We start from the raw sequence: 22,591 nt of genomic DNA, 5'->3' as shown, positions 1-22,591 counted from the left end.
GCAGGTATGAATTTCTGCAAGAGACAGCCACAACCTAGGCCAGGGTCCAAGTGCTGAAGCACCTCCCCATTTGCCAATCACAGCTGTCCTAGGATTCACAACCTTGCTGACAGTGCCAACTTCTTCATGGAGAAGATGCTCATTAGCAACACATTAAACAGAAGCAGCTTATGCACCTTTCTGATCCAGAGACAGAAGGAAGCTTGCAGAACTGCTGCATTCAGGCCTTCATTACCTGCTGAGAGGTCCTGACTGACACTAACAAAACAAGACTGGGACTGCAAGTAGACTAATAACTTTGAACTGCCTATGCACTGGCAGATGCTGACTCATCCACATTTACAGCTGATAACTGCTGGCCTGGCCAGGGTAGCTCAGGTTGTACTCCATTACCAGTCTCTTGTACAACCCAGAGGCACCTTCCAAAAGATCACATGCTTCCATTAGCCTGAATGGTCAGGGCACCCAAGGTAGCCACTTTCTAGCCCTCACTCAGCAGTGCCTAGCATCCTTTGGGAAGCAAGCAAACCCTGCCCTCATACCATCACAAGCATTTGTGACACTGCACAAGGGATTTGATACAAACTAAAAGCCTCCTGTCAGTTTAACTAATGCTGAGCAGAGACTCCATGCTGCACAGGTGGCTGTGCTAGCAACCAGCACTCACATGTGAGACTGGCCTCAACTGCTACACCAGAACAAGAAAAGCTGCTTAGGATGTTCCAAAAAGCACAACTCTGGTTGCCCTGCAGCAGAAGTAACACTTGCCAGAGGAAGCCTCCTTTTTTACATGGAAGTCCCACTGCACTTGTCCTACAAGGTCTTCCATAGCAGTTATTCAATGATAGCCTGAAACACAAGCACAGTTTAACACCACTGAAGGGAAATTTACCCAGTTCCCAATCAAAGTACCACTTCTCAGGAGCTCCACACCAGGCAAGACCTTCTGCTCCAGACATCCACAAGAAATACCACAGTAACTGACAGACCAAGCAGAGATTTACATGCAGTAGGTCAGTAAGCAGGTTCATTTCATTGCCAGATGAATACCCCAGTCCCTCAGAAGCACTTTAATCATCTGGAAGACAGTACTGCAAATTAAAATTGATGTGCCACCTCTAAGCCCAGACCTAAAACCAAAACTAACCCATATCTTCACAGGATGGATCTGCTCTAGTGGGCAGGCACAGTTGCTTTATCAACTAAGTTAACTTTGGCAAGGAAGCTGAAACTTAATTAGGCAACATTCCCATTCCAAATTATAAATGGAATATGAAGGGCTATAGCTAAGATTTCAACAAGGCAGCCAGAAACAACTCTTTCATGAACTCATTGTAAGGAAATAAAGAAAATACTTAGGTTTATTTCTCCCTTACACTTCAGATCAAGAATCAGATAACTACCACTGTGCCAAGGGACAAAAAAAAGTCTTTAACAGCTCAGTACAACAGCACATCTCTAAAAATGCACCACTAACCACACCACTGACCTGAATTAGTTAATATTCACTATGCTCAGAGTAGCCAGCATATCCGTTTTACTAGGCACGTTTCAAGCAATGCTGGCTATAGATCCCTACCTCGAAGCAAACGATTCACTTCCTCTGGTATTTCTGCAGTGCCAGCAAAGGATCACATGGCCAGATCAGCCCCTGCTCCACAGTGCTAAGCCCTTCAAATACCCGGGAGATTAAGCTGCACTGGAAGTCATCTGGTAGCAGTCATTTTGCTAGTCTAGAACAAAGTTGCACTGCACAAGCATCAAACAGTCCCATAGGATGCCCAGACACCCATTCGCAGCTTTTTTTTTTTTACAGCCATTTGATTAAAACCCATCAGATTATCCATGAACACAAGACAACCCTGTCTCCAAGTGACTGCAGAGAAAGCTCCTCTGCCTGCAGGAGCCCACAAGGTCACCAGCTGGTAAAGTTTTTCCCTTTACTTCCCACTTTGTTTTGGGACAAGTCCAGAGGGTCAGTTTGTTTCTAATAATGGCCGATGTGTTTATTGACCCTATAATTCAGAGGCTGGAGGAACAGCAGCAATCTCAAGTGCCCCAATCCTTGGCACAAGTACCATTGCACAGAAGTGCACTGGCAAGAGGAACATCAAGCATCCGTCAGGTACATTTACTAGCAGATCTTGCCTACTGTAAAGTGACAAAAGCATGTCCTTCACTTATATAAAAATAAGATCAGACCCAACATCTTTGCTTTGGCATGGAGCCTTCTGTTTTGAGGTGATCAAGTGCAAAATGGCAGAATATACCCACTCCCCTCAGCCTACAGGAACCAAGAATTTGCAGCACTGATTTCATAATCCCAAGTTTGCTTTGCAAGAAAAGTCTTCACCTGCCTGTACTGCTTCGGTGTCCCTTAATACACAACTAACTGACTGGTAGCAAACACAGCTATTCAAAATTCTTTTGCATTTTTAAGATATGCAGCAGATCAGCCATACTAACACCTAACAAATTAATCCTGCCTCCAGGAAGGCAGACTGTAAAGGAGTCTGCTGGAACGATCTACACCAGAAGCTGGCAGGTCAGGCAGTGAGAGCTCATGTCCTGCCCACAGAGTGATCCACAGCATCACAGGGACAAGCAAGACTTCCCTGGCACCTCCACACCACCAGGGAACAACTGGGTTATCCATTTCAGACACACAAATGAAGACCCTGGTACCAAAACAGCACAAATCCTGACTAAGCATCTCTGATCACCAGCTACCACACCAAGGATTACCACCACCACACATTTGCCAGGTCCCACTACGCAACTCTGCCCTTCCACCAGCCCCGGATCCTCAAGCTCACCTCGAACCCAGCCAAACACATCACCTGGCAGGATGTCACGTTTGCTTTTTGTGACAGGCGTGGTGCAGACTCCACTGAAATCCAACGAGTTGTCCAACATTGCATTTATTCGGCGGAATATATCTGCATTGCTGCAAGTGGAAAGTGCAGGGGCGTCTGGGCTATCCCAGCAGTCTTTTGTGCTCCTCCCAGTATCTTCTTTCTGGTAAAAAAGAACAAGTATTAGTGTCAAGCAGGCTAGTACTCACTGCTTGGCTTTCAACACATTGTGGAAAGTCTGGATTTCCTCCAATACTCACATTAGCTTTAGCTCCAGGTCTTAGCAACACTCAAGTACAGTTCTCGGCATTAAAGAAACAGTTAAGCAAATGGGTCAACAATTTGTCAGCACAGCACATCAGACCAGGACTGCCCTAGTCACGAACAGGTACCAGCACCCCACAGTTGGGACGAGCTTTAGACTAACAGCCACAGCACCCAACCACTTTGGTTGCTAACACAAGCTCCCTGCTGCTTTTCTCCAGCATGTCACAAGACTAAAGCAGAGATCTGATTAACAGGGGCGTTGCACCTTCTGCCCAGAATCAGCCTCCTGACACTGGGGGACAAGTGAGTTGCTCATAGTCAAGTCAGCCACCATGAGAAACCTCCTGTGCACAGCAGAAGGGAGTAAGGCTCACCTCACCACCCATGGTTGGGAGCTCTGAACAACACCTTGGAACAGCTCGACTCAGCAGCCACACAATCACTTCAGAAAACAAGACTTGCAGAAAAAACATGGCTTCCCAGCTAATCAAACAGAGCCCCAAATCCTGAGGTCACCCTCAGAAAGGCATAGAATTAAATCCTGATCTTTCCTTTAGGCAGCAACTCCTGGCTAGAAAGGGAGGTTACCCCAAACCAACTGCTTTAGCACAGCACTCCACAGGCATCGATTTACCAGAATCAAGGTTTTGGGACCAGAGACCAACTTAAACAAGCCAAAGGTCTTGTAAAGCTTCCTCTGCATGAGAAAAAGTTCAAATCTCCTGCTTCCTGGTGCAGGTCCAGAGAACTGGCAGGAGCAGCTGAGATTCTCCCAGCTCTGCTTGCAAGCCACTTTCACATCCAGGCTTGTTTTGATGCAGCTGCACAACATTCAAGCCTCTGCCAATCTGGAAGCCACTAAACTTAATCTCTAACCAGTATTTCTGGGCTGAGGGCAGGTCTTCCTGCCACCCAAAAGCCACTGCAGCAGAACTCTGCTCCTGAACATGCTGAGCAAATGTATCGCTATCAATTAAGACCCACATTAAAGAAAAGAGCAGGAAGGCACAACCTTGCCAGTCTTGGCCTTCAGAGCAGAATCCTTGCCATTAAGCAAATCGAGTTAGAGCCAAATTCAAAGACTGAATTGCAGCAAGGCTGGCGAACAAGCCCCTGCTACTCTAGGACACAGAAGCCTATAGCTCTAAATTGGGCCATTTGTACTTGTCAAGGAGACATTTAATACATCTACCTTTTGGATGCATTCCCACAAGAGCTTTGGGCCTGACTTCCCCCACAGTACCCCTCCTGCTTCACTCACTAGCAGGCCTGGAGTGCCAAGCTGTTTTTACTTTCAAGCCATCCCTTACTGATCTTTCCAGTATGTGGCCTGTGGCAGAAGGCAGGCCTAAACTGAATTTCACACAGACACAGGAACTTTATCCCAGCAGGAGCAGAGGACTTGCATTTCGCCCCTCACCTTGTCATTAGGAGCAGTTTTATTGCTGCAACATATGAGCCAATAGTTTTCTCCACACATGACAGCTTCCCCCCCACCATTTAGCTAAAAGCAAGGAGAACTGTCCTGGAAGCAGCAGGAACAGGCTACTGAGTTGTCAACTCGCACAACACCTCCAGGCAGGACCTGAACAATCAACACAAGATTTCAGCCTGTTTAAGGCTATTGGCATCTACTCAGCGCTGGGGTCCCGGATCTTTGTTTATGAAAGGCTCAGCCCACCCCCACATAAGGTCCTGGGGTTCTACAGGCACAATGCAGGAGCATTTACAAGCCAAGACTAAAACAGGTAGGGTTGAAAGCAAGCTTCAGGCAAGGGGAAACAGGCAGAGCAAGCTTTAAGTCATCTTTATAAAAAGCAGCTGAGGAGTACAGAAGCTCAGTTTAAGAAAGTATTGCCAGTCATCTTTAATAAAAAGTGCCACATCAGGCTGCTTTGGCACAAGTGTGAAACTCCATATTCTACTCCTGTTACTGCTAAAGAACCACTTACAGCAGGAGGAAAAAGCTTTTCCCTAGGAGTTTGTGCTAGCAAGACAAAAATAAACTCAAGCAGCAACCAAATGCCTGACCCGTTCCTGCTCATTTAGTATCTGATGCTTCCCACAACTGGCAGCACCAGTCCTGCTATAAACAAGGAAACAAGAAAACTGAAAAACAGTAAGAGTACAGCCAAGCATTTCCACAAAAATTCCTTCCACTTACAGAGCTTTTAACCTTAAGACTGTCAAGGATATCCTAGAGATACTGCAAGCATCCTGGATACAGGAGCTGGCATCCAACCCCTTGTAGGAAGCAGCTCATGTCTCTATACCTTCCTCCAGTAAAGCTCACCTTCCCTATGCCAGAGATACTCCTTTGAGAAGAGCTCTACAGGTCTCCGAAGCACACAGGGCCCAAACACTTCAGCAGCTCGGATAGTCCAGTGGAAAGAGTTTGCAAACATGTAGCTGGAGAACACGCCCATATCTTTTAGTCTCCGAGTAAATACCAAAGCACAGGGAAATACCATGCCTGAGGCTGCATCCTCCAGAACCTGCTCCGCTCTCACATCCCCAAGCCAAGACAAGCCAAGGAGCACTCGAGCCCAGCTAGGATTAGCTTTCAGTGCTGCATCACAAAGGATTTTGCAATAGTTAAACACATACTGCCTGTTCAGGCTTCTCTGGAAGCCCTCCCCTCTGCTTCCACCAAGACACCAGTCCAGGAGCACTGGTGGGTCCTTCTTCTGCAGGCGCCAACAGTAACCAGGCACAGTGTGAAACACTGGGGCGTAACCAGTGACCCAACAATGGCCGTTCTCAGCCGGTTCCACCTGCTGCAGCACACAGTGCCAATCCAGAGGACGACACACCATTTTATCAGTGCAGCCACTAGATGAACAAGTCGATACAAGAAGCGCAATCCAGCTGACAGGTCATTTAAAGTCACCAGGAGTCAACCAGACTTTCCTGATGCCTGGTGAGACACCCAGGCTCCATTTAAGGGCTGAGAACTTCTAGGGATCTTCCTAGATCAGAAACAAATGAAAAAGGCAATTCAGTTCCCTGCAGCAGGCACACAGTGCCACAGAGCAAACAATTTAGACGCTTCAGGTTAAATCACTGTGGTAGATCTGGAACACAGACCCATGAAGCACTGCACACAAAGACACTGCAAGGTGAAACTCAGACACGAGTACAGACCATCATATCCTGGCTCAGTGAAACACAGCCAAAACCCCATGTCCAAGCATGAAGATACATCCCCAGCATGCTCTGAAGTCTCAAGGAGGGCACAATCCAGCTCCAGACACCTCCAACACTCCAAACAAAACACACCAGAGTGAGAAAAGGAGTACCAGGCTTGATTTGATATCATGAGGAGTTTCCCCTCCCTCAGAGTAGCAGAAAGACAACCAGTGAGCCTTACCACCATGGTAGAGAGCTCTCGTTTGCCGGCTCTGCATTGAGAAGCCAGCAGCTGAAGCACAGCAGCTGTGAGGTCTCTGGAGTTCCCATCCCATCAGCCCCAGCAAACCCCATGTCTGCAGCCAGCAGTTTACCTGCAGGAGGGCCCGCTCCACAGACACATGCACAACCTGCAGCAGCTCAGTCAGAGGAACAACATGCACTTGTGCAGTAATAGCCACCAAAGATGTCCAGGGTAAGTGGAAATGAAGGCACCTCAACAGCCCTGAGACAGACACGCCTGCAGGAACCTACAGATAATGAAATCCCAGGACTAGGCAGAACCTGCAGCATCACAACAGCACTGGCACAGGATTAGGATACCCTAATCCTTAGGGAAGTCATTAAACACAGCCCAGCTGCCACTATGGCCAAGATGTGCATTAGCTCCTGGGGACACGGAGCAGACAAGGCTCATCCACCTCAGCTACAATTCAGCCTTTGCTTTTTACGTCCTTTGCAGAAATCCCACTGGGGCAGCACCATGCCAATGCCTGAAGGGGTTCTCAGCACTGTAGCTACAGCCAAGAGGGCCTTGAATCCTGAGACAAAATTGAAGATGCTGTTAAAAGGGTGTCAAACTCAACATAAAGAGAAGATGGTTCCAGGCTTTGATCAAAGGCAGCTCAAAGTTCTTTTTTGCTGGTATGTTTTGCTTCCCAAGCTGAAGTCAGCTACACCAATGTATAGTATTGATGTAACTGTTCCTACCAAGCAACACCACTAACAAAGCAACAAGGTCACACACCAACTCATCCCAAACAGCATTAGGCTAGGCTGCATTATCTCTCACCATGAGCAAGACTGAGCTTAAGCAGCTCACCCAGGGTTTACTGTATGCAGAGGGTCTTGAATACACCTAGCTGGAATCAAAACTGGAAGGGATTTTGATGATGTTATCTTACAGGGGAGCACTGACTTCAGAATACCATCAATTTTGCCAAAACTCCTGCTTTTAAAGAAGTTTCCCTGTCAATGCACCTACTTTTTTTTTTTTTAAACAAAACGTTTTGAAGCTATCACTCAAGCAGCTTTGGAAACAAGCAGTATCACAGCAGCCTGTTTGAGCACATTATCAAGGCAGAATAAGGTTTTTAATTGGTTTAGGGAGCTTGTTCCAGTTGAGATAAACTGCAGCAAAGCAACAGGATCCTGCAGCTGCTCACAAAACAAAATTCCCACCCCTTGCACCACTCTACTGGAGCCCCTCACCAATGCTCCAGGTGCTAGGACACATGGCTAGCCAGTTGTGAAAGCAGCAGTAAAGAGCACTAATTGGTTTTAGCTGGGGAATACTGAAGGGTAAAAGAACTTGTTTTTCAGACCTGTCTCTTGCCTTTGCCCATATAGCATAGTTAGGGACTAAGTCTCCTGGGTCACTAACAAAAGCCAGTCTTGCTACAGGGAGCTTGCAGTCACCTGGTTTAAGAGTAAAATAGCAGCTCCCTTTACTTTGTACGCTAAAAAAGTTTAGAAGCACTCAGAACTACTGCCACTTGCTACCAGACAAGACCATGAGTACCCAGTCAAGCCTAAACACACCCCACCACCATGAACCAGAACTCGGCACCTCCAGCTCAACTTCACCCCCCAAATAACCAGGGATGAGGGCACCCACAGGAACTGCTTCCCCACTGCACTAGGACCACTGAGCTTCCTGCAGCAGTGGCTCCGTCCCTGAGGGAAGCACAGCCCAGTTGATGAGTTCCCTGAAGTGGGGCTCCCTCAGAGTGCCCTGCTCCCTCGGGGGCAGCCACCGGGCCTCCGGGCTTCACTTAGCAACAGGGCCCAGCCTCATGTGGGGGAAGGGGGGTGCCGAGAGAGGGCTAAGCTCCGCGCTCGGGGTCCCCCCAGGCCAGGCCCCTGAGGGGAGGAGGGGATCCCGTCCCGCTCCGCCGCCACGCACCGAGAAAGGGCGGGAAACCGCCTCAGCGCGGCTTCCCCCCGCCCCCTCCTCCTCCCCGTCACCTACCGCCGCGCGCCGCCAACGTGTGAAGTCACGTGACGGGTGGGCGGCCTTAAAGGGCCCGCGCGCGCCGCCTCTCTCCTCCCTCGGCTCCGCCGGCACGTGCCCCTCCCGCCCGCTCCCCCCCCTCACCGGCGGGAAGGCCATGGGCGGCGCGGCAGGGGCGGGCGGCTCCCGAGGAGGAGGGAAGCGGCAGCAGCAGGCGGCCCTGCCCGCCCCGCCGGCTTTTATGGGCCAGCGCCCCGCCGGGGGGGGGCGAGGGGGGGAGCGGCGGAGGGGATGGGCCGTGGCGCATGCGCGCGGCGCCCGCCCGCCGCGTGGCGCCCCCCCTTACTCCTCCCCTATCCCGGCGTGCCCCGCGCGGGGCGGGGGGTGCCCGCTGCTTCCCGCTCCGGGCGGCGCCTCTGCAGCTCCTCACGACGCCTGGCAGCGGCTCGGCCCCCTCCCGGGCCGCCTCAGCGCGGGCACCTCTCTGCGCGCAGGCTGGGGTGCTCGCTGTGCCCCGTGTGAGGGGAGCGGGGCCCCCAGGGGGGTAAAACAGCCCGTTCCCTCCCCCAGGAACGGAGCGGTATGGCAGCCGCCTCCCGGCCTCAGCCCAGCCCCGGGGCCAGTCCCGGGTCCTTGTGGAAGTGGGTTTTCCCTGCAGGAGCTAACGCTTGACGCCCAGTGGTTGGTGGTGCTGCAGCTCTGGCCAGCGTTTCCTTACCCGTCAAAAAACATAGAGGTGATTTTATCCCATCTCCTACCCATGTCCTGGAAAGAAGCAGAAAGCTCCTCACCCTTTTTGCAGCAGCAGGAGAGGTTGGAGTTGAAGGAATTCGGGGTTCAGACCTTCCCGTGCGTCCTTTGCTCATCCTCTCCCTCCAGTGCTGGGCCTGGCTCACTGCTGGGCTGCAGCTTTGGAAGGGGAGAGCAAGGGCTCTCTTAAATCTCACCCAACCCGTGCTGGGAGGAGAGATCTTGATAAAGAGTCAAATTTCCTTGTGTTTTTTTTTTTGTTTTTTTCCAGTTTGGAGATGAAAAGCCTCCCAGAGCTGGCCCCAGGAATCCCTCCAGTGACACTGCAGAATAGACCCGGCCCTGACGTAGCAGGTATTTCTGCGGTCAAAGCACGAGCAATTCTGCTTTGAATAAATAGCTGGAAACCTCCCAGGACTCCTCAGATCCCTAGTCAGGATGGAAGACTTCCTGCCCTCTTCCAAGTCCCAGGGAGCTTTACCCCCACCCTGTCAGTGCCGAGTTTTCTCCAAGAGCCAGCAGCCAGCTGATTCAAGGAGTGCCATTCCTGGTTGCCTAAGGGGTGGCTGGTCCCCTGATGTTGCTGTGGAGAGACTGGCAGAGCCCAACGTGGGGGCAGTTTGGGGCTGATCTGGCCGCTGTGCACACAGAGCAGAGGAGGGGAAGGGTGCAGGTTCAGGAAGAGCTTTATTGGGAGATCTGGCCATAATAAATAGGGGTTACGCTAGGTGACAGTGGTGAGGGGCTGGAGGCACGCTGTGTTCCCGAGGGAGCTGGAGCCCCTGCCGCACCTCTGAGAGTGACGTTGCCCTGCAGCCCATCCGCCCCGTCCCGCCGTTTCCTCCCAGTGGTGAAGCTGGCCCAGGGGTCGCTGCCTGCCGCCCCTCTGGGGATTGGGGCAGGGAATAACCCGGCAGAAATCGGGGCAGAGAGTGTTTTGGGGAGGGGGGTGTGAGGGCAGGGCTGCGGGTGTGGTGGGGCCCAGCCGTCACTGCGCCAGGGCCTGGACGATGTCCTTCACCAGCATGGTGCCGATAACCATCTTCTCGCTGTTGACGGTCAGCTGGGCCGCAGCACCCTCCCGTCGCTCCAGGGTGATGAGCACCAGGCTCCCGCTTGTCACTGTCTTGGCTGCGAACCTGCCCACAGGCAAACATGGGGCTTCAGGGCGAGATGTCCTCCTGTCACCCTCCCATCCCCCAGGATGATCCAGCAGGGACCGGGGAGGCGTCTGCCACCAATGGCCACCATCACATGTGGGTTCACACAGGCTCTTTGTCCTCAAGTGTTCCCACTGTGATTCAGGTGGGAATGAAGAGGTGACACAGCACCTGCCTGGTCCTGCTGTAGGGGTCCGGCTACCTGTACTCGTTGTCAGCACCGCAGGGCACACGGCCCACATTGGCAGCCGAGGTCACTTGCTGGACGATGGCGTGGTCACTCCGGCATTTCTCAGGCAGTGTCACCTTCTCTGTAATCTCACTCATGCCCGTCAGCTTCCCTGGAGCAGGCAGCAGAGGAACCTGCCTGTCTCTGACCACGCACCCAGCCGCCGTGTCCCTGCTGGGACTTGTTTTGCCATCCCCAAACCAAGCCCCTCCAGCTGCCAGCACCCTGCATCTGGGTCGCCCACAATATCCTGAACTGGCTGCCCTGCTTGCTCCTCTCCAGCCCAGCAGAGATGAATTCAGGAAAATCTTTCTTCCACAACCCTTCCTGGGCTTGTCCCTGCATCCTGGCCGGATGGCAGCAGCCACATCCCTGGGAATGGGCTCCTCCAGTGAGGGGCAGTGATGGGGATGGGTGCTGCAGGACACTGAGCACCTGCTGCTCAGCACAGACCCCCATCCCTAGGACCAGGGTGCTGTTTCAGGAGCACAGGGACGTGAGGACAGGGTGTCCCCATCTCTCACCAGACATGGTGGCTGGAAGTGCCAGGGGTGGCACGAGCCCTCCGCTCTGTGCAGAGACCTGGTGGGGCCACCCTGGCGCCAGGATGGTCACCCCAACCCACAGGCTGCGGGGCACAGGAGGGGGATGAGGGGAGTGGAGCTAGTCTAGGGGCCTGCCGAGCGGCCACTTACCCTCGCCCAGCCGCGCGAGGTGCTCTAGGGCCACGGCAAGGGCGGCAGAGGGGACAAAATGGGGGGTGAGCATTGGCACTAGGGCAGTGGGTACCCGTGCACCGCCCTGTCCCCGTCCCTGTCCCCCACTCACCCTGCTCCTTCTTGAACTCGTTCTCGCTCATGAAGACGGGGGCCATGAGCTCCCCCACGGGTGGCTGGATGGAGACGTAGAAGTGGCGGGTGTGGGTGCTGGGGAGACAGGTGGGTGAGGGGGGCACATGCTCAAAATGTCCCCCCCCGCACTGTGTCCCACTTCCTGTCCCTGCCGTGGGCTGGAGGGAAACTGAGGCACAAAAGACTCAGGAATAGGAGGAACCTGTCAGGCTGGACCTGGGGCTGCTCCTCCTCCTTGTCCCCTGCAGGGATCCCAGTGCCTTTCCTGCTGTCCCCTGACCACCCCATGCCCACCTCAGTGTCCCCCCTCCCCTGGAAGGACCCTGGTGCCTGTCCTGGTGTCCCCAATCCCCTGGAGGTCCCCTGGGGCACCCCATTCTCCATCCTCTGGAAGGATGTTGGTGCCTGTCTGGCTGTCTTCAGTGCCCTAGGGCACCCCATACTGTGTCCTGCTGTCCCTTGTCCCCTGGGGTACCCCATGCTCTGTCTGGCTGTCACTTGTCCCCTGCTGCTCCATGTCCTTTGGAGGGGATGTTGGTGCCCATCCCACTTTCCCCATCCCCTAGGGCACCCATGCCTTGCCCTCCTGTCCCCCATCCCTGGAGCACTCCACACTGCCCCCATTCCCTGGGACACCCGTCCTGTCCTGCCCGCTGCCCGCCACCGGGCGCTCACCACAGCTGGAAGTTGGCTGCCTGGGTGGAGTCACAAAAGTCGATGCCCATCACCACGCTGGCCGTGTCCCCGGGTGCCAGACGCTCTGAAACCACAGGGCTGCCACCATGTCCCATGTCCCCTCCACCAGCCAATCCCTGTCCCTGTCCCCCCTCGCAGCATCATGGCTGTGCCGTGCCACGCTGTGCCATACCAATCTCAGGGAACTCCTGGATCCGCATGCCGGAGAGCGGCTTGGGCTCGCTGACCCGCAGGCTCTTCACCTCGGCATCAGTGTTGTTGGAGATCTGGATCTGGACGGCCACCATGTGGGGGTCCCCCGGGAAGGGTCGGCGGCTGAAGCAGTACTCGACCGAGAGCCCCTCGCCCGCCATGCGGTGCAGCAGCTCGTAGGTCCTCACCGCACCAAACGCTGGGCTCAGCAGCTGCGAGGGACCGAGGGACCGGTGTGGGCTGCCCACCCATTCCCTGCGGCCCCTGCTGGAGGCAGGAGTCCCGAGAACCCCCACGATGGGTGTGGGGGACGCTTACGGCGGGTGCCAGGGAGGTATCGGTGAGCGTGAGGCCCTCCAGGTCGGTCACCAGGCTGGTGGAGACGATGCTGCTGGAGGGGATGGGCTGGGGAGGAGGCGGGGTGACTGCGGGGTGGGGAGAAAAAGGTTAACAGAGCTCTGAGGAGCCACAGCCCCATGGGGACAATCCCAGTGGCATAGCCCCATGGGCCAGCCCTGGTGGCACACCTGCATGGGGACAACCTGGTAGGCACAACTGCGTGGGCACAACAGTCTGGGCACAGCGCCAACAGGGACACAGCCACCTGTCCCACAGCCAGCCTCTGGGGACAAGGACCGCTCACCCCACCCATCCCCATCCCTGCTCAGCAAGTCCCAAAGGTCCTGCAGGGCCCTGACCCCACCAGGGTGAATCCCCGTGCCTCAGTTTCCCCAGCACCCCCACAACGGCCATCCCCTGCCTGCCCTGGGCAGCCACTCACAGTCATCCAGGTCAAGCAGGGAGATCTCCTTGGGGCCAGCCCTGCTGCTGGGGGGCTGCAAGGGGACAGAGAGATGGGGAGGGGGGTGAGTGGGGGACCTGGGGGTCTCCACACTGCCCCCAGCTCAGCCCGGCCCTCACCGCCTTCCTCTGCTTGGCCTCTGTCTCAGACCCAGAGTCGGAGCCTGAGGAGCTGCTCTCAGAGGCGCTGGCCTCCTCTGACGAGGTCTCAGCATGGCCCTTCCTCCCCTGCGGTGCCTTCTTCTTCTTGGCCTTCTTTGCCCCCTCCTCCTCCTCCTCTTCCTCACTGGGGCTGCAGGGACAGCCCAGCTCAGGGGGGGGCTGGGGTGGGGGTTTAGCCAGGGACTGCCCGCCTTCCCAGGGGGTACCTGCCCGCGCTCCCTGGGGCTGCCTTCTGGGAACCTTCCTTCTCCTTTCTCTTCAGCCTCTTCTCCTCCTCCTCCTCCTTGTCCTCTGACTGCTCCCCGCTGCCTTCCTCCTCATCTTCATCCTCCTCCTCCTCGCTGCCAGAGCTGGAGCTGCTGGAGCTGCTGCTGCTGCCGCTCTCCTCACTGACAGACTCGGGCTCTGTGGGGGGGTCACAGCTCAGCCCTGCTGGTGCGTCCCTTCCATGACTCCCTGCTGCGTCCCACTGCATCCCATCCTCCCACTGCATCCCTCTGCGTCCCCACACCTGCTGTTGCCTCCCCACTGCATTCCTGCTGCATCCCTGTGCCTCCCTCACTGCACTTCAATCCTCTACTGCATCTCCACATCCACTGCCTCCCTCTGCATCCTGCTGCATCTCTCTCACTGCACTCCTGTATCCTCCCACTGCATCACCACACCCTCCCACTGCATCCCCACATCCCTCCACGGCATGCCCACCACGCATCTTCCTGCTGCATCCCCAGAACATCCCCACTACATCCCTGCTTCCCCCCACCGTGTCCCCACATCCCCCTACCACATGCCTCCATGTCCCCTGCCACGTCCCCACCACGATGGGATGTCCCCACTGCAGTGTCCCCTGCCTGATGCCCCACCGTGGTGGCCCCTGCCTTGTGCCCCCCCCATGGTGTCCCTTGTCTGATGCCCCATCGTGGTGGCCCCTGCCCCATGCCCTTCCGTGCCACCAGGTCCTCACCACTGTCTGCTGACTCCGTGGGCCCTGACTCGCCCTCCGAGTCGGAGTAGAAAGGTTTCTCCACCTTCTCCTTCCTCTTCTCCCGGCTGGTGCACTTGGTCCACTCAGGAACCTGCTGGCACAGTGTTGATGGAGTGGGGCCATCACCCATGGGTGGGGGGCCCAAACAGCAGCGCTTGCCCTGCTCCTGTCCCCAAGCAGGTGTGTAGGCCCCAGAGAGGGGACACGGGGCAGCTGGGCAGCAGCACCTGGGCACCTTCACGACCTTGAGACGATGCCCCCACCTTGGCCCTGCCATGCACGTGAGCACCCCGAGGTGCTCCACGCACCTCCACGTTCCTCACAGAGGGGTCAGGGGCCTCATCTGGCCAGTCTGGCAGCTCCTGGTAGCCCACAGCCTTGGCGTTGAGCAGGTGGGACAGAGAGCCCAGCTGGAAATGGTCCCGATCTACAGCGAAGTGAGAGGTGGCAGCAGCTCAGGCACGGCCATGCAGCACCATGGTGACAGCTGGCCCTGTGTCCCCATGCCTTGTGACCAGGGGTGGGTACCTTTGAAGGAGGACTCCAAGATGGGAGCGGGTTTTTGGGCCAGGAAGAGCTTCTTGGCATACTTGTTGAGGGCCCCGCTCTTCTCAGTGGGCACGATAAGCTGGCGGATGAAGCGAGCCCGGTCACGGATATCGTAATTCTGGTCGTACTTGGCCAAGTTGAGGACGTACTGGGTCAGCAGCTTGCTCTGTGCCAGAGGATGTGCTCAGGGCCAGCCTCTCCCTCCCCAGTGGGGAAACTGAGGCATGTCGTTGGGCCACATCCCCAATACCTGCTTGGAGTTGGTCAGGTAGAGCTTAGCTGCCAGATTGATGACCTGCAACTTGACGATGTCCTCCTCGTTGGTAAAGGACTTGGCCATCTTGCGCAGCACATCAGGCGCGATCTTGGGCACGTGCTCACAGTACTCACCAATGAGCCACAAGATGCTGGCCCGTGCCATCGGCACCTGCAAAATGCCCCCGGGCACATGGCACCGTGCCACTCCCCTGGTCCTGTGGGCCATGCAATGCCCCCACCCACCTGGATGTTGTCGGTGAGCTTGGCCATGTGCTTGATGATCTCACTGTGCTGGGCCGGCTGCATCTGCAGCAGCTTTTTGATGACCACCACGGATTCGGCCACTACCAGCTCTGCGGGCAGAGACCCGGCCCCAGTGAGGTCCTCCCCGAGAGCGCTGGAGCCCCCATCTCACCCCCACCGCGGGCACTCACCGTCCCGGTTGGAGAGGAGCTGGACCAGGCCATTGAGGCAGGTGTCCCGCACCTTCCCGATGTTGGTGGCACAGCGCCCAATGGCTTGGATGGTGGCTGCCACAAAGTCCTTGTCCATGCTGCGGATGTAGGTCTGCGCAGGCATGGGGGACACACACGACATGTCACCCACATGCCAGTGCTGGCCACCCCCCTTTGTGGTGGTCACACATTGGGGCTCTTTGGAGCCACCCATGGGGTTGGCATGGCCTCAGCCTACTCTTCCTGGTGGGGCTCTCCTCCGTCCCCTCCATGGTGTTTTTTTGGCACCCAGAGCCACCCCGGTGGCCTCAGTATGGCCATGGCGTACCTGGAACTCCCGCAGGATGGTGGAGATGTTGGTCTCATTGGCCAGGTTGGTGAGGACCTCCAGCTGCGGGAAAGAGGAAGAGATAGGCAGCATGGGGACATGGTGCCAGGGCACAGGGTCCTTGCTGTCCTCCTGTCCCCAGGGCACAGAGGACAGCTGCCCCACAGGAAAGGGTTCCATGAAGCCCCAAAGCCACCAGTTCTGCTGGGTGTTTCCAGCTCACCTTGAGGATCTTGATCTGCGTGGGGTCTGTGGAGCGGATGTAGAAGCTCTTCAGGTAGGGCTCAAACATCCCCTGCATGCAGAGCCGGTGGTGTTAGTGCCATCCCTGTCCCCCGCTTCGGCAAGGCCACCTGCAGGCAGCTGGCCCTGGTGACCCTGCTGGCTAGCCCTCATTCTGCTCTTGAGTCAACACGGCCAATTCCTCCCACACTGAGTCCGAGACTTACCCGCCGTTTGATGGACATGGTGGCCACATTCTGCAGCACAACATACTGCACCTCACTGTGGAAACAGAGGGGACAACCATCAGCGGGCAGGGCTGGACCTCCCCAGCAGGTCCCTGTGAAGATGGGGCAGGACCCACCACCAGGCTGGTGCCACCATGTGTCTGGACCGGGCTCGGCCAAAAAGCCCTCTTTTTTGGTAGTTCACCCCAACCCAACCGTGACTTTTTTGGGGTCTCTCCCCCGGTCCTGGGGCTCCCCATGAGTCCCATCAACCAAGGTGGCAGGGTAGGAGACCACCACAACCCAGGTGCCACAGACCTGTGACTCCGCAGGAGCCGCACCAGCGCCTTGGCAATGACACCAACCTCCGCCTTGGGTGCCAAGTGGAAGTAAAGCTGCGCCACGGCCATCACCACCTGTGGGGACACACTCAAGAATCATCTGGTGGGTGTGGGGACACCCCGAGGGATGGCTGTGTCCCCCAGGATCCCCCCGGCAGCACCCAGAGGAAGCCCATCCCTGGGGATGCCCATCCTGGGCACCCCGGTGGCTCCTTGGCCGGTGGGGACGTCACGATCCCAGGCTGATGGACACCACCGGTGGCCTCCAGGGATGGACAGGGCTGGGGCAGGGGGCTCACCGCGGCATTGCGGCTCTGCAGCAGGGGCTTGGTGTTGCGCAGGAGCAGGCGGTGGTCGGGGTCCATGACGTAGGGCTTGCGCTTGGCCAGCGAGGCTGCCTCTGCCTTGGCGTCCTTGGCATCCTCCTCCTCGGAGCCGTAGAAAGCCTTCTCAGCACTCTCCTCCAGTAAGGACTCCTAACGGCAGGTGGGACACCTTGCAGCCCCCAGCAGCACCTCTCCTTCACCCCACCTCCCTGTGGCTCTCAGGGCACCCCGAGGCTCCTGGGGCACCCCGAGGCACCCACACTCACATTCTGGTTGGGGCTGAGGAACTGGGTGCGTGCGTAGCGGGTCAGCATGTTGATGATGACCACCTGCCCCCACTCCTCCACATCAATGAGCAGGTTGCAGAGCTTGCGGTAGTTCTTGTGGATGAGGTCGATGCGCTCCGGGCAGACCTCCTCGAATGCCATCACCACACTGCCGGCCACCAGCTGGGGAGGGAAAGCCTGGGGTGACTCACCAAGGTGGTGGCATCTTCATCATGATGCTGGCTTGGTGGGGATGGTGGCATCTCCATGAGGATACCAGCTCAGTGAGAATGGCTGCATCCCTGAGAGGATGCTGGATCAGTGGGCACAGTGGCATCCACGCGAGGAAGCTGGGCTGGCAGGGATGGCTGCATCCCCGCAAGGATGCCAGCTCAGCGGGGAGAGTGACATCCCTGTGAGGATGCTGGTTAGGTGGAGATGGTGGCTTCCTTGTGTGGATGCAGGTTTGGTGAAGTTGGTGGCCTCCCCATGCTGGTTTGTTGGGGACAGCAGCATCCCCACAAGGATGCCAGCTCTGCACAGATGGCTGCATCCTCGTGAAGACACCAATTTGGTGGGGACATCTGCATCCCCATGAGGATGATGAGTGGGGGATGGTGATGTCCCCAGATTCAGGGGCAGGAGAGACACAGTGCCCTGCTCACCGTGGTCTTGTCCGCCAGCAGCTTCTCTATCACTTCGATGAGCTGGTCCTTCTGGTCCGAGTCGAGGCTGTGAGGGAAGAGCAGGGCAGGTGTGGCTGGACCAAACTCTCCCCCATCCCTGCCTGTGCCTGCCTGCACCAAGCAGCTGAGACCTCAGCACTGGCCCCTTATTGGTACCTCCAAAATTTAGCAGCTGACCCCCTGTTACCTGTACAGCTTGGGGATGGCATGAGCGGCTGTCTTGCGCACATACGGGGACATGTCCGAGGCAGCCTCCTTGATGGCCAACATCATGATGGGCACGATGATGGGCACGCGGATGCTGGAGAGGACCCGCAGGGCGCTGGCACGGATCAGCTGGTTGGGGTCCTGTGGGGATATGCGGGGGGCTGCAGTGGAGCCGTGGGGGGCTCACTGCTCCCCCAGAACCTCCCTGGGTCCCCAAACCAGCCCACCTTGAGTCCTCTCTGGAAGGTGGAGATGGAGAGCAGGGCTAGGTCCTGCTGCTCCTCTGCGTAGCGCACCAGGTAGACATACACCAGCTTCTTCACCTATGGATGAAGGTGGTAGAGCCACCTCAGAGCACCCCCAAAACCCAGCCCATCCCCAAAACTCTCCTTCAGGAGAGGCACCAGACCCTGGGGACAACCATGGGTGTCACAAGGGCCATCCAAGACCCTCCTCACCTCGATGTTCTTGCAGGCAACATTTTTCACCACAGCTGGGAAGAGGTCGGAGGCGTTTTTACCCCGGGCGATCATCTAGGTGGCAAAGGAACAGTGTGACACCGGGCAGGCGGCACAGCACAGCACGGCACAGCTCGGCACAGCACAGCATGTCATGACACGGCACGGCACAGCTCGGCACAGCACAGCACGTCATGACATGGCACAGCTCAGCACAGCACAGCACAGCACAGCACGGCACAGCTCGGCACAGCACAGCACGTCATGACACGGCACGGCACAGCTCGGCACAGCACGTCATGACATGGCACAGCTCAGCACAGCACAGCTCGGCTCTGGCACTGGGCCCTGCCAGTGGCAACAACACCCACCGCCACGATCCTCTTCATAGCCTCCAGCTTCAGCGAATCCTTGTTGCTATCGAGCATCTCCTTGAGGTCATCATGCCTGTACCACACCATGGGGAAAAAAAATCCCATTTTCCATTATTAGCCATTTTTAGTCTTTTTTACTGCTCCCAGCCTGCCATCACGACGGCAACCCAACCCTTCACCATGCAATATTTATGGGGACAGGAGTTGGGTTACCAGGTGAAAGAGGAGCCAGAGGGACCAGCGTGGCGCTGGAACCCATCTCTGACTCCATCCTGGGTGCTGGGATGAGGACACTGTCCCATCCTGGCTGTGGTTGTCACCCCAGGATGTCCTCAGATCACTTCCCAGGCAGCAGGTGCTCATCACCGGATCCATCCAGACCACCAGCCCAGCTTGGCTGTGTCCCTTGTCCCCTCATGGGCACGGTGCCCTGGATGTGCCAGTGCGCCCCAATGCAGAGCCCTTCCCCAGTCCCCTCCCTGGGCTGGGAAAATGCCACCACTAGCCTTTTATAAGGCTGGTTGTCACCACCATCCATTTTTCTAAGGATTTCTGTCCCTACCAAACCGGGGAACCTGCAAGGCTGCATCCACCCACAGCAGCTGGGGGTGGCACCTGTGGGACAATGCTCGGCCCGAGGCACCGTCACCAGAGGGTCCTGGGGAGCTCCTTGGAGGGGTCTTACCGCGGTGGTGGCCCGGTGCCAGTGGCCACCATGGGCTTGGTGTTGGCGAGCGGCCGCAGCTCCTCAGCTCGCAGGGCACTGTAGCAGGCGGGTTGTCCAGCCTCAGTGGCCAGCACCGGGCTTGTCACCTCCTCGGCTGTGTCACCACCCGCCGTTTTTTTCGGCCGCCCGGCTGGCCCTGCCGGTAGCTGCCGCAGCAGCTTCTGCACCGGTGGCAGGGACAGCATGGCTTTGGCTGGGGGTGGTGGCCCTGGGGACAGTGGCAGGGCTGTGGCCCCGCTCCTCCTCCCAGCACAGCCGGCTGAAACCTGATGCTGTTGTTGGGGCTGGGTTGCAGCTGCAATTGGAACGCCCTTCCCGGTGGACAAGGCCACTCCAGGGTGTCACATCCCAAGTGACACCTGTCCTGCAGCTGGGGCCTGGGGACATTGCAGGGAGCTCCTTCCCTGGGTGCTTTGAGTGGCTTAGTCCTGGCCAGGGACCCCATGTCATGATGGGACACCCATCTGGGTGGTGGGGTGGCAGGATGGGACACCTGTGGGTGTCCCACCAGGGTGGCGGGGTGCCACATGGGGGGCATTTCTCTTGTCCTATGTGCCACACACAGCTCATGGGGATGGAGACATCTAGTGTGGCCTCAAGGAGATGGGCTCCAAGGCAGGGCAGCACGCAGGTGATGGGAACACTGCCGGGGGGTCAGGGATGGGGGGGACACTGCCTGCATGGGGGACACTACCAGAGAGTGGGGATTGGGGGACACTGCCAGCATGGGGGACACTGCCAGGGGGTCAGAGATAGGGGGACCTGGCCAGACTGAGGGACACTGCCAGAGAGCAGGGATGGGGGTACACTGCCAGAGTGGGGCACACTGACGGCAGGTCACTGAGGGGACCTGGCCAGACTGGGGGACACAGCCAGGGTGGTCAGGGCTAAGGGACGCTGCCAGACTGGGGGACAGTGCCAGTGAGGGTCAGGGTCAGGGGACACTGCCACAGTGGGGACAGGAACCACTGCCAGACGGGGACATTTGCTGGGGGTCAGAGACCTGGGGGACCCAGCCAAACTGGGGTACAGTGCCAGGGGTTCATGGAAGGGGGAGACACTGTAAGATGGGGACACTGCCAGCAGGTCATGGGTGGGGAACACTGCCAGACTGGGGGATGCTGCCAGGGGGTCAGGGAAGGGGGGATGCTGTGAGATGGGGACACTGCCATGGATGGGGGACACATCCAGAGTGGTGGACACTGCCAGGGTGTCAGGGGACACTGTCATGCTTGGGGACACCGCCATGGGGTCAGGGAGGGGGGCACATCCTGACTAGGGCAGACTGCTCACAGGACAGGGCTGGGGGCACACTGCCAGGCTGGGGGAAGGTGGTAGCAAGTCAAGGAGGGGGGACACATCCAGATGGGGGGACACTGCCAGGAGGTCAGGGAGGGGAGGACACTTCCTGAGTGGGGGACACTGCCAGGGGGTCAGAGACAGGGGATACATCCGGACTGGGGGACACTGCTGGGGGGGGGGGATAGGGTTGGGGGATACCTCTGGAGTGGGGAACACTGCATCAGGGCTGGGGGGACACTGCCAGACTTGGGGATGCTGCCGGGACGTAGGGGGGTGCCACTGCCAGAGAGGGAGGGGGGCACTGCTACACCATTAGGAAGGGGATGGGGGACACTGGCAGCGAGTCAGGGAGTGGGGACACTGCTAGTCTGGGGACGCTGCCAGCAGGTCGGGGAGGGGGGGGCACATCCAGTGTGGAGGACACTGCCAGGACTGGAGGGACAAAGGGGCCCGACGTCCCTGCAGTTCTGCCCCCCCCCCTTCCTCCGTGCCCCTGCCCCCCCTCACTCGAGCAGCCTCTCCCACGCAGGGGTGACATTTTTCAGCTCCCCACCTGCTGGGGACCTCGATTGGGGGGTGGGGTGGGGTGGGGTGGGGGGGGGTGCCGTCACCCGGGGACAACTGCGAGAGCCGGCGGGAGCCAGCAGAGCCCGAGGAAGGGCCCTGTGCCCGGGGTGCCCCTAGCGCAGGGGTGGGGGTGCAGCGGGGGGGTCCCCGTGCCTCCTCCCCGCCACCCTGTCTCCAAACCCCCGCATTTTTCCCCCGAAACCCTCCCCGGCCTTTGCAACCTGCAGTGGTGGCGGCATGACCGCGTCCCCTGTCCCCTTCCCCGTCCCCATCCCGACGCCGTCCTCACCCCCATCCCCACCCCAGGGGCCGTCAGGTACCACGTCTCCGGCAGGGACGGCGGCCAAGGCCCGCGGTGGCGACCACCGGCCGGGGCTCGGCCATTGTCCGCAGTCCCCCCGCATCGTCCCCACCTCTTGTAGTCGGAGGAGAAGATGCCGCCGCTGGCGGGGTCGTGGCCGTACTCGGGCTCCCCCAGGCTTGAGGAGCCCCCCTTCTCCTCCCCGTAGGCCGGGCTGGCGGCCATGGCGGCGGGGCGCGGGGGGATGCGGCGGCTGGGTGCCGGGGCCGACGGCAGCGTCATGCGGGGCCGGGCCCGCCCGCCGCTCCGCCGCTCCGCCGGGCGGCTCGGCCCCCGAACCGGGGGGGCTCTGCACCCCCAGGAGGGGTCCCCAGCCCCGCACACCCCTGCGCGCGGCGCCGGGTGCCGGGCGGCGGTAAATGGGGGCGATCTGGGCTATTAGTGTTTGCGGCGTGCTCGTACAGTGCGCTACAGACACCTCATACATCATCAGGGGTTATGTAATTATACATATTTGCACTGCTTTACAGCATACCACAATAACACGTATCATATGACATTATATTTTATTACTATTTCATAATAATACATTGCACAGTATATGTATATTATATAATAGCATATATGTATTATATTAGGTATATATTATAATATGTATTAAATCATAATATGTTGTATATTATTCTA

The 22,591-nt window shown here is 57.5% G+C and overlaps 2 protein-coding genes across 13 annotated transcripts in view; both read right to left on the bottom strand.

Moving 5' to 3' along the window:
- CPEB1 (cytoplasmic polyadenylation element binding protein 1) overlaps positions 1–8,728 on the bottom strand; it is a 42,288-nt gene extending 33,560 nt beyond the window's left edge. For 3 of the 6 annotated variants that reach the window (XM_074916794.1, XM_074916795.1, XM_074916798.1), the window contains exons 1-2: positions 8,629–8,728; positions 2,817–3,018 (exon numbers count right to left, since the gene is read on the bottom strand). In XM_074916794.1, the coding sequence (XP_074772895.1) occupies positions 2,817–3,018; positions 8,629–8,643 (217 nt within the window). In that variant the 5' untranslated portion in view covers positions 8,644–8,728. Of the gene's footprint in view, positions 1–2,816; positions 3,019–8,502; positions 8,586–8,628 lie in introns of those variants that run through there. The other 3 variants (XM_074916796.1, XM_074916797.1, XM_074916799.1) reach the window with 2 other exon arrangements.
- Positions 8,729–9,908: 1,180 nt separating this feature from the next.
- AP3B2 (adaptor related protein complex 3 subunit beta 2) lies at positions 9,909–22,360 on the bottom strand. 7 transcript variants are annotated; one of them, XM_074917231.1, is made up of 28 exons: positions 22,017–22,360; positions 19,005–19,080; positions 18,634–18,708; positions 18,403–18,498; positions 18,156–18,316; positions 17,948–18,014; positions 17,283–17,465; positions 16,990–17,166; positions 16,668–16,765; positions 16,350–16,404; positions 16,124–16,195; positions 15,901–15,963; positions 15,552–15,684; positions 15,361–15,470; positions 15,110–15,286; positions 14,839–15,025; positions 14,574–14,737; positions 14,290–14,401; positions 13,532–13,730; positions 13,284–13,455; positions 13,144–13,198; positions 12,681–12,787; positions 12,343–12,574; positions 12,150–12,234; positions 11,452–11,549; positions 11,319–11,342; positions 10,597–10,735; positions 9,909–10,373 (listed from the first exon to the last, which is right to left on the bottom strand). In XM_074917231.1, exons 1-28 carry the CDS (start codon positions 22,184–22,186, stop codon positions 10,223–10,225), a joined length of 3,438 nt encoding a protein of 1,145 aa, XP_074773332.1. In that variant the 5' UTR covers positions 22,187–22,360; the 3' UTR covers positions 9,909–10,222. The 7 variants fall into 7 exon arrangements, with proteins under 7 accessions (XP_074773332.1, XP_074773335.1, XP_074773333.1 ...); XM_074917234.1 differs by having other exon boundaries at positions 13,284–13,449; positions 14,619–14,737; XM_074917232.1 differs by having other exon boundaries at positions 14,619–14,737; positions 22,017–22,359.
- Positions 22,361–22,591: the final 231 nt, after the last annotated feature.

The sequence above is a fragment of the Athene noctua genome, chromosome 13 (assembly GCF_965140245.1).
Source record: "Athene noctua chromosome 13, bAthNoc1.hap1.1, whole genome shotgun sequence".
Lineage (NCBI taxonomy): Eukaryota > Metazoa > Chordata > Aves > Strigiformes > Strigidae > Athene > Athene noctua.
This window is presented reverse-complemented; position numbering and strand designations above follow the sequence as displayed.

Coding starts and splice junctions, on each gene's coding strand:
- AP3B2 (XM_074917231.1), bottom strand. CDS start 22,186: ATGACGCTGCCGTCGGCCCCGGCACCCAGCCGCCGCATCCCCCCGCGC. Junction 18,709..19,004: donor CTATGAAGAGGATCGTGGCG/GTGGGTGTTGTT, acceptor TTTGCCACCTAG/ATGATCGCCCGGGGTAAAAA. Junction 16,405..16,667: donor CGGCTCCTGCGGAGTCACAG/GTCTGTGGCACC, acceptor CTGTTTCCACAG/TGAGGTGCAGTATGTTGTGC.